The 9,682-nt window shown below is 58.3% G+C and overlaps 1 protein-coding gene across 2 annotated transcripts in view; it reads right to left on the bottom strand.

Annotated features, from left to right (window-relative positions):
* Positions 1-253: 253 nt before the first annotated feature.
* The window catches only part of RP1L1 (RP1 like 1), a 53,283-nt gene continuing 43,854 nt past the window's right edge, over positions 254-9,682 (bottom strand). The window contains exons 4-7 of one of the 2 annotated variants that reach the window (XM_077942987.1): positions 4,988-8,346; positions 2,222-4,351; positions 1,937-2,026; positions 254-1,813 (exon numbers count right to left, since the gene is read on the bottom strand). In XM_077942987.1, the coding sequence (XP_077799113.1) occupies positions 797-1,813; positions 1,937-2,026; positions 2,222-4,351; positions 4,988-8,346 (6,596 nt within the window). In that variant the 3' untranslated portion in view covers positions 254-796. Of the gene's footprint in view, positions 8,347-9,682 lie in introns of both variants that reach the window. The other variant, XM_077942986.1, reaches the window with a different exon arrangement.

Below are 9,682 nucleotides of genomic sequence, written 5' to 3'. Positions count from 1 at the left end.
TAAAATATAGGTTTATGATGATAAATAGAGATAGAGGAAATTCTTACTTCTTTAAGTTTTTAAAACGTGTGTAAATATATATATATATAAAGAATCATCTCAACTGTAAAATGGTTAGAAAAGGAGGAGAAGGAAATACATCCAATTGCTAACAGAAGTCTCTGAGTGATGGGATTATTTCTTACTACCTGCTTTTTTGCATTTTCCATTTTTTCATTACAAAAAGTATGAATTGAGGAAAAGCAACTTGGACTTTGGGGCTGAGAACAAACTTTATCCAATGACTCTGAAGTTATCTGCTTTGCCCAAGTATTTCTGCAGAGTCACCAAATACATTCAAGACTAGAAAAACAGTACCTCAAAGTCAAATGAGGTGAGTGCCAACAGAGGCCAAGGAGAAAAGTAACAGGAGATCAATAGGGAAAAGACGGAGAGAAACACTTGCTAGCAGAAAACAAACCCACAAACAAAAGCAAAACTGGAGCCTTTCCAATCAGTTCCATCTTTCGGGCTCTGAAGACAAATGAATGGGAACAGGGCTGGCCTCCGATAACCAGGCAGATCTGCAGACCCTGTTTCTTCACACTGCGTGTGGGACGGGCCACAGAGTTCTCTGAAGCTTCTGGACTTAGAATCCCGGGAGAGCATGGCATAGGCTGTGTCCTTGGCACGTCCTTGGTCTTCGTCCATGTGACGTGGACATCTCCAGTGGACTGAGCGTTGCTCAGTTTTGTAGGAAAAATATGAATAAAAACAGAGCTCCCAAGCTCATGAGCATTTTGCAGCTTGATCTTGTCTAGAAATCTAAGTCATCTTGGCCAAAGCCGTCTGCCCTGCCCACTGCCTTGGTGGGGGCAGGATTTCCGAGTGTCTGGTCCTCTTGAGGGTCACAGCCTTCACTGGCCCCCTGCTCTGGAGACCTTGTGTCTGAAGGGGCCTCTTCTTGCTCAGAAGTGGAACTTTCTGGATACATCCTGGTGGCCTTCCTCTCTGCATGAGGGGCCCCCACGGACTTGGCGTCAGGGCTCCTTGTGTCTCCACATACATGGCCGTCTTCTGAGTCTTTCCGCCAGCTGTTGCCCTGAGAGGATGCTCTGGAGGAGGAAGGGCCTGTCTGGGAGGCTGGCTTTTGGTGGGGAGTGTCTCCACCTGGGGAAGGGGGTGGAGTGGGCCTGTCCTCGGGGACTGGGCTGTTGCTTTCAGAAGCCCCCCCAGACTGGCCATCTCCTAGACTGACCTGAGGGCTCCCCTTTTTCTCACCTTGAGTTTCTCCTTCCGACTCTGGCTGGGCCTCCCCTTCAGCCTCCAGGGCCTCTACACCTTCTGACTCTGGTTGGCCCTCCTCTTCTGCCTCTGGGGTCTCTACACCTTCTGACTCTGGTTGGCCCTCCTCTTCTGCCTCTGGGGTCTCTACACCTTCTGACTCTGGTTGCGTCTCCCCTTCAGCCTCCGGAGCCTCGACACCTTCTGACTCTGGCTGGGCCTCCCCTTTGGCCTCCAGGGCCTCTACACCTTCTGACTCTGGCTGGGCCTCCTCATCAGCCTCCAGGGCCTCTACACCTTCTGACTCTGGTTGGCCCTCCTCTTCTGCCTCTGGGGTCTCTACACCTTCCGACTCTGGCTGGACCTCCCCTTCTGCCTCCTGGGCCTCCCCTTCTGCCTCTGGGGCCTCTACACCTTCTGACTCTGGCTGGGCCTCCCCTTCAGCCTCCAGGGCCTCGACACCTTCTGACTCTGGCTGGGCCTCCCCTTCAGCCTCCAGGGCCTCTACAACTTCTGACTCTGGTTGGGTCTCCCCTTCAGCCTCCAGGGCCTCTACACCTTCTGACTCTGGCTGGGCCTCCTCATCAGCCTCCAGGGCCTCTACACCTTCTGACTCTGGTTGGCCCTCCTCTTCTGCCTCTGGGGTCTCTACACCTTCCGACTTTGGCTGGACCTCCTCTTCTGCCTCCTGGGCCTCCCCTTCTGCCTCTGGGGCCTCGACACCTTCTGACTCTGGCTGGGCCTCCCCTTCTGCCTCCTGGGCCTCTACACTTTCTGCCTCTGGGGCCTCTACACCTTCTGACTCTGGCTGGGCCTCCCCTTCAGCCTCCGGGGCCTCGACACCTTCTGACTCTGGCTGGGCCTCCCCTTCTGCCTCCTGGGCCTCTACACTTTCTGACTCTGGCTGGGCCTCCCCTTCAGCCTCCAGGGCCTCTACACTTTCTGACTCTGACTGGGCCTCCCCTTCAGCCTCCTGGGCCTCCTCTCCTGCCTCCTGGGCTTTCTCTTCTGCCTCCTGGGCCTCTACACCTTCTGACTCTGGCTGGGCCTCCCCTTCTGCCTCCTGCATCTCCCCTTCAATCTCTGGGGCCCCTACAACTTCTGACTCTGGCTGGTCCTCCCCTTCAGCCTCCTGGGCCTCCCCTTCAGCCTCCTGGGCCTCCCCTTCAGCCTCCGGGGCCTTTACACCTTCTGACTCTGGCTGGGCCTCCCCTTCTGCCTCCTGCATCTCCCCTTCAACCTCTGGGACCTGTACAACTTCTGACTCTGGCTGGTCCTCCCCTTCTGCCTCCTGGGCCTCCTCTCCTGCCTCTCGGGCCTCTGCATCTTCTGACTCTGGGGGGGCCTCCCCTTCTGCCTCCTGGGCCTCCCCTTCAGTCTCTGGGGCCTCTACACTTTCTGTCTCTGGCTGGGCCTCCTTTTCTGCCTCCAGGGCCTCTACACCTTCTGACTCTGGCTGGGCCTCCCCTTCTGCCTCCTGGGCCTCCCCTTCTGCCTCTGGGGCCTCTATACCTTCTGACTCTGGCTGGGCCTCCCCTTCTGCTTCCTGCATCTCCCCTTCAACCTCCCGGGCCTCCTCTTCTGCCTCCTGGGCCTCTATACCTTTGGACTCTGGCTGGGCCTCCTCTTCAGCCTCCAGGGCCTCTATGCCTTCCGCCCCATCACTCTGTCCTGGATCTTGGTCACCTCCTGCCACAGCTTCACCCTGCAAGTTGTCCTCATGCCCAGAGCCCTGGCCCCCAGTTTCTCCCTTTTCACTTATGCCCTCTCCCTCCTGCTCGGCTTCCCCCAGCTCGCTGCCCACACTGGTTTCGCTGTTGTGGATTTTCTCTTCTCTCTCCTGAGCCATTGTATCTCCCTCTGCCTCCCCGAGTTTGAGATCTTTGTCTCTGTCGAGTCTCTGGCTTCCCTCACCATCCTCACCCTGGTCCACTCCAGGCCCGTGGCTCAGCCCCAGCCCTGGCCCTCCCTCCGCTCCCTGGACAGTCCTGGTGCTCGTGGGGTCTGTGCAGGTCTCGCCAGGGGCCACCTCTGCTGCCTCCCCATCGGTGTGTTCTTCCCTCTTCCTCTGCAGAATCTGCTGCAGGTCAAAGGCCTCTTTGATGGGACCTCTGGTTGCCCCCATTGTGGCCTTGGGGGACGCAGGGCTCACTTTCTTCCTCACGCAGGCCTCGCAGGGACAGAACTCCTCGCCCTCCCCCTCCTCGCCCAGCTGGCTCCCCAGGGCTGTGCTGAGGGCTGGCTCGTCCTCCAGGGTGAAGGAGAAGGGCCCCAGGCCCAGGGTCCGCTCAGAGAAGGCCGAGAGGTTGCGCAGGCCCCGGAGACGGTGTCTGCGCTGCTGGGTCTGCAGGAGCAGCTCCCCAGTGAGGGCCTCCCTGGGAGGCCCCAGCACCATCCGCCCCGCCCGGCCCTGGAGCTTCTGGAGCTCTCTCTCGGTGCTGTCCTGGAGGCGCCGGGCCACATCCTGCTGCAGCTCGGCCGCCATCTGGTCCAGCAGGTCACTGTCCTGGAGGCCCCAGCGCGCTCGGAGCTCAGCCACTGCGCCGGAAAGGTGGGCCAGGAAGGCCTTCTCCATCTTCTTCAGCAACACGGACACCCAGATGGGGTCGCAGTCCAGAGCCGCTCTGCAGGCCACCGAAGAGCTCCTCTCTGCAGCCCCCAGCGGGGGATGGGCCTGCGTGTGCTCCTGGCCCATCATGGCGGCTCCGGGCGGCTTTTCCAAGCCAGGCTCAAGCTGGGAGCCACTTTGACTCTCGCTGACACTTGGGTCCGTCTCGCTGAGATGACTAGCGGGTTCTGTGGGTTCCTCTGTGCCCTCTGGGGGGCACGGCTCTGCAGAGGCTCTTCCCGCTTCCTCCTCCTGGATTGGGTCATCTTCCCAGGAGCCTTCCCCATCCGGAGAGCCGGCGTCTGACAATTCCTGCCGGCCGACGCTTCCTTCTTCTGGAAGCCCTTCCTCTTTGAGACCCTCTTCAAGAGCCTCTTCTTGCAGTCCTCCTTCTGGTCCTTCTTTAACTTCCTCTAACTGCGCCCCCTCTTCTTGTGGTCCTTCTCCTTCTGTTTCTTCTTTAATTTCCTCTAACTGCGCCTCTTCTTCTTGCTGTCCTCCTTCTGTTCCTTTAGTTTCCTCTGACTGCGCCCCCTCTTCTTGATGCCCTTCCTCTTCTGTTCCTTTAGTCCCCTCTAACTGCAACCCCTCTTCTTGCAGCCCTTCTGTTTCTTTAGTTCCCTCTAACTGCGCCCCCTCTTCTTGTGGTCCTTCTCCTTCTGTTTCTTCTTTAATTTCCTCTAACTGCGCCTCTTCTTCTTGCTGTCCTCCTTCTGTTCCTTTAGTTTCCTCTGACTGCGCCCCCTCTTCTTGATGCCCTTCCTCTTCTGTTCCTTTAGTCCCCTCTAACTGCACCCCCTCTTCTTGCAGCCCTTCTGTTTCTTTAGTTCCCTCTAACTGCGCCCCCTCTTCTTGTGGTCCTTCTCCTTCTGTTTCTTCTTTAATTTCCTCTAACTGCGCCTCTTCTTCTTGCTGTCCTTCTCCTTTTGTTCCGTTAGTTTCTTCTAACTGCACACCCTCTTCTTGCAGCCCTTCTCCTGTTTCTTCTTTGATTTCCTCTAACTGCGCCTCTTCTTCTTGCTGTCCTTCTCCTTCTGTTCCCTTAGTTTCCTCTAACTGCACCCCCTCTTCTTGCAGCCCTTCTCCTGTTTCTTCTTTAATTTCCTCTAACTGCACCTCTTCTTCTTGCTGTCCTTCTCCTTCTGTTCCGTTAGTTTCCTCTAACTGCACCCCCTCTTCTTGCAGCCCTTGTTCTGTTTTAGTTTCCTCTAACTGCACCCCCTCTTCTTGCAGCCCTTCTGTTTCTTTAGTTCCCTCTAACTGCAGCCCCTCTTCTTGCAGCCCTCCTCCCTCTGTTTCTTCTTTACTTTCCTCTAATTGCACCTCTTCTTGCATTGTGTTTTCAGCTAACTGCTCCAGGTTCAAGCTCGCCCTCTGCTCCTCACCGTCTCTTTCTGCTTCATCCTCATTGGTGGCACAAGCACAGGCTTGGGAGTTCAAGAAGGCTGGGGAACAACACTGCTGTTGGTTTTCCAGATCCCCTGGGTTCTCAGAAGTTCTGGAATCAGGCCTCTGGTTGGAGGCTTTCAGGGACAGCTCTGTCCCCTCAGGGACCAGGGCGCTGTCCATGGCATAGGGTACGCTGCTCTCCCCTGAGCCTCCGGAGCCACTGCTGATATCCACACCGGAGGAGGACGTGGGTGTGAAGTTCTCCGTCACGGCTTGGGACCCAAGGTCCGGCAGAGCCTGGCTCCATGTGAGCTCCCAAAGGCCTGAGTCTAACTGGTCTTCCCCAAGGTCGCATCCTGGCCACAGGTCCTTTGAGATGTTGAGCAGCTCCTGGTACCGAGGGGAGTCTTTGAACCTCACTTTGCTGGCAGGAGACCCAAGGTCTTCATCAAAGAACTGAAGACTGGCCAGACAAGTAATGAGGGCCCCGGCTGAGCGGCTGAGTCTCCTGGCCATGGGCCTAGACACTTCGGGCATGCTGCTGGGCCGGCCCTGCTTGGAGCCCATCAGCGCCCTCATGATCTGTGTGGAGGCAGACACCCGACCAGGAAGTGCCCGCAGGCTCACCCCGCAGCTGGCTGGGTCCTCTCTGTCCGCTCCGGCCTCTGCGGGGGCCTCGGAAACTCCCTCTGGAGCTGCCCCTCGGGGAACACCCTCTCCTGATTGGGGACCGGCATCACTACTCCCCGGGAGGGCTCCCTCTGGCTCCAGGTCCTGGCCGGGGTCCCCTTCCAGGGGCTGTTGTCTGGCCAGAGCTGGCTCCCCCAGGCCTTCCAGAGAATGGTCATCCCCAGGGTCCACCTCGGGGCCTCTCAGGCCACCCCCTGCTGCACCTGTGGTGTCGTCCGCCATCTCATATGTCATGAGTACGGGCTCTTCTAGAATGTTGTCCAGCCATTCGCGGACCACAGCCTCTGGAGACGAGCGGGGCAGAGAGCTGGGTGACACACCGCTGGCCTCCTCCTGCCCCTGCGGGCCTCCCCAACTCCTCGAGGTCTCCTCCTGGGACAGCCCCCCAGATCCCACATCCTGGCTGGCACTGCTTCTCCTCGATGCCCCTGAACCGGGCCCCAGGGATGGTGTGGGGCCTGCCTGGTGTGTCCCCTCCTTCTGCTGGCTCCCACCTGGCCTCCGGGCAGCACTTCGGTGGCTGCTACCGGTGCTCCCACAGCTGGAAGAGCGCCTCTGGGGGCAGGGCCGCCCCCTGGGCGGGGTGGGACAGTACCTGCCACACAGCCAGCGGGCCTCAGGGGAGGGTCCCCGCTGGGCCTCTTCGGCCGGCTTCGTCCCAGCCTGTGAGTGGCAGCAGCTTTGGTGGGGGCCCGCCGCCCCTTGCTCAGGCCGTCCAACCTGCAGAATCAAGGGCGAGGAGGGTTGGGGGGTGTCCCTGGCCTGTTCCTCCAGGCTGGCAGCCCCAGATTTTGAGCAGGAGTCAGATGTGTGGGGTGGTGTGGGGTCCGGCGAGCATGTCCTGGACCCCGTGTCCCCTGCCCACCCGACAGAGGGAGCATTGCAGGGGGAGACCCCAGAAGCACAATCTGAGTGTCCTGCAGGAGTGACAGTGGCACTGCTGATTCCCAGAAGGTCCTGGGAAGGAAGAGATCCCAAGGAGGGAGGTCTCAGGTTCCCGGAGGCCTGTGTCCTGGTGCTCAATGAGCTTCCAGAAGATCGTGGCACTGAGCCATCCCGGCAGGCCCTTCGCCGATCAGGAGGCCTCGGCACTTGCTTGGTTACAGAGGAGTCCAGAGGGCTGTGGGTGTCCTTGCAGTAGTGACACTGCCTGGGATGGCCTCTCGGGGCCACTCGGCCAAGGCCAGGGCTGCTGGGTGAGGACGTTGCACTGGCCCGGCTTCTGTGCCTTCTCCGCTCCTGCTGGGATGAAGCGGAGGTGGAAGGGGTAGAAGAGGCTCCTTCCGAGTCCCAGGAGCCAGAAAGGCCAGGAACCAGAGGCTCCCTCTTCACAGACGCCCCCCTGGCCTGCTCGGTGCCCCGTCCTTGCATCTCTGCCTGCAGGTCCTCACTCCTTAAAGATGAAAGACTTGGAGCTGGAGAACCAGGGTTGCCTCCCTTGGTGGCCTCCTGCTGAGAGGTCTCAGCCCTTGCCTTGCCTGGGCAGCCCCGGGGCTGCCCGCCCCATTCGCTGGATCCCTCGTGAGACCCGGTGCTGGCCAACGAGTCAGAAGAAGCCCCCTCCTCACTCCGGGCCCTGGGTGTCAGGCGGCTGCCTTGCTCTGGGCTGCCCAGCCCGGCTCCATCTGTGCATAGGCTGGGGTCCTCACCCAGGCTCCCTCCAGCTTCCCGCTCAGCCCCTCTCTGGGCAGAGGGGCTGCCGCTGTCCACCCTGTCTTCCGGGGTCCTGGGGCAGCAGGAGGAGTCTGGCTCTGAGCCCTCGGGGTGGCCGGTGCTGGAGGCTGGGCTGGCACTGTCCAGGCTGCATCTCTGCCTCCCGGCAGCCCCGTGGCCCCACAGGCCACTGCAGCGGACGTGCTGGGCCAGCCCCCACCTCTTCCGAGTCGCCACTCTCTCTCCCTGGGAGGCATGCAGGGGATTCGTCCAGATTTCATACTTGGGCCCTGGCTGCCCGCCTCGGCCAAAGGCTTCCCCACATCCCACCCTGCAGGGCCGGGGTCCCCACACCCCAGGGTCCGAGAAGCCCCAAGGGTAGCCCTCCCACACACAGCAGAGGGGGTCCACCTCCCCGAGAATGGGGTCTTCCCCGCTGGCCACCGTGAGGGCGCTGGCCCTGCCCATCCTCCGGGACCACAGGAGTGTGTCCTCGCCGACCAGGTGGAAGCGGACTTTCATCTCCACGGACAGGCTGCCGTCCTCATTCATGCGGACCTTCTTCTTCATGTCATCGCCGGCCACCAGCGGGCCCGGCTGCGCTGGCGCGTCCTGAGGGTGCCTGTCAGGAGCAGGGCCCACCGGGGGGTTGCTAGGAACAGGCCTCTCTGGCGGCTGCGGCCTGCTGCCTGGCCGGGACCGTGAATGGATCACACTCGGCTTAGTCTTTGGCCCCCAGCTCCCTGGCACGCAGTGAAGAGGAAAAGAAAAGAGGAAAAGATTGTGAGCCATGGGGACAGCATCAGGGTAAAGGAATAAAATAGTCATGAGCCTCCCACGACCTGAACACCACCACTGCCTCCAAAATGCACGGTAACAACTGGGCACGGTGGCTCAGGCCTGTAATCCAAGCACTTTGGGAGGCCGAGGCGGGAGGACTACTTGAGCTTGGGGTTTCAAGACCAGCCTGGGCAACTTAGTGAGACACCATCTCTACAAAAAAAATAATAATAATAATTAAAAAATAATTAGCTGAGCACAGTAGTATGGCCTTACAGTCCCAGCTTCCTGGCTACTTGGAAGGCTGAGGCAGGAGAATCCCCTGAGTCCCAGAGTTCGAGGCTGCAGTGAGCTCTATGCCACTGCACTTCAGCCTGGATGACAGAGCAAGACCATTAAAAAAAGAAAAGAAAAAAAAAAAAGCATGATAAGGGCAGAGCTATTCTAGAATGACAGTCCACAGAGCTACCAGTCTGTGAACTGGCATCGTCTAGCAAGGAGAACTTGAGTCTGAATTCAATCTCAACTCTGCCACTTACTAGCTGCATAGTTTTTGGCAGAGCCTGTTTTCTGAACCATAAAATAAGCATAATAATATTGATTGGTTGAGTTCGTATTGATGCATGGCTATGCATATAAAACTTCCTCTATAGTTGCTAGCACACAGTAGGCTCTCAAGAGATGGCAGACTTGGCAGGCAGAGTGGCAGTGCCGAGAGCTTGCTCTTGGCCCTCCTCATACCCACACCCAGCACAGCAGGTGAAATCAATAAACTGCTGCATATGACCCTGATTGTAAGCTGTTATATGCTCTGTGATTATTAGTGGTGATTTTTCACCCTCATCAAGCTCCTGGGTTGATAAATGACTTCAGGGAAGGACCTGGGCTGGAGATATCAGGTCCTGCTAGTCAAGCCTGCACCCTAGCCATGAAAAAGAGAAGAAGAAAGGGCCACTGGGGATGCAAAGGAGTGGCTCTAAGAAAAAATGAATCAGGTGCGGTGGCTCACGCCTGTAATTCCAGCACTTTGGGAGGCCAAGGCAGGCGGATCACCTCAGGTCAGGAGTTCAAGACCAGCCTAGGCAATGTGGGGAAACCCTGTCTCTACTAAAAACACAAAAAATTAGCTGGACGTGGTGGTGGGTGACTGTAATCCCAGCTACTCGGGAGGCTGAGGCATGAAAATCACTTGAACCCCAAAGGGGGAGGTTGCAGTGAACCTAGTTCACATCACTGCACTCCAGCCTGGGTGACAGAGCAAGACTCCGTCTCAGAAAAAAAAAAAAAAAAAAAAGAAGA

The sequence above is a fragment of the Macaca mulatta genome, chromosome 8, assembly GCF_049350105.2.
Source record: "Macaca mulatta isolate MMU2019108-1 chromosome 8, T2T-MMU8v2.0, whole genome shotgun sequence".
NCBI classification, from domain to species: Eukaryota; Metazoa; Chordata; class Mammalia; order Primates; family Cercopithecidae; genus Macaca; species Macaca mulatta.
The sequence above is the reverse complement of the archived record's forward strand: the minus strand, read 5'-3'. Positions and strand labels throughout refer to the sequence as shown.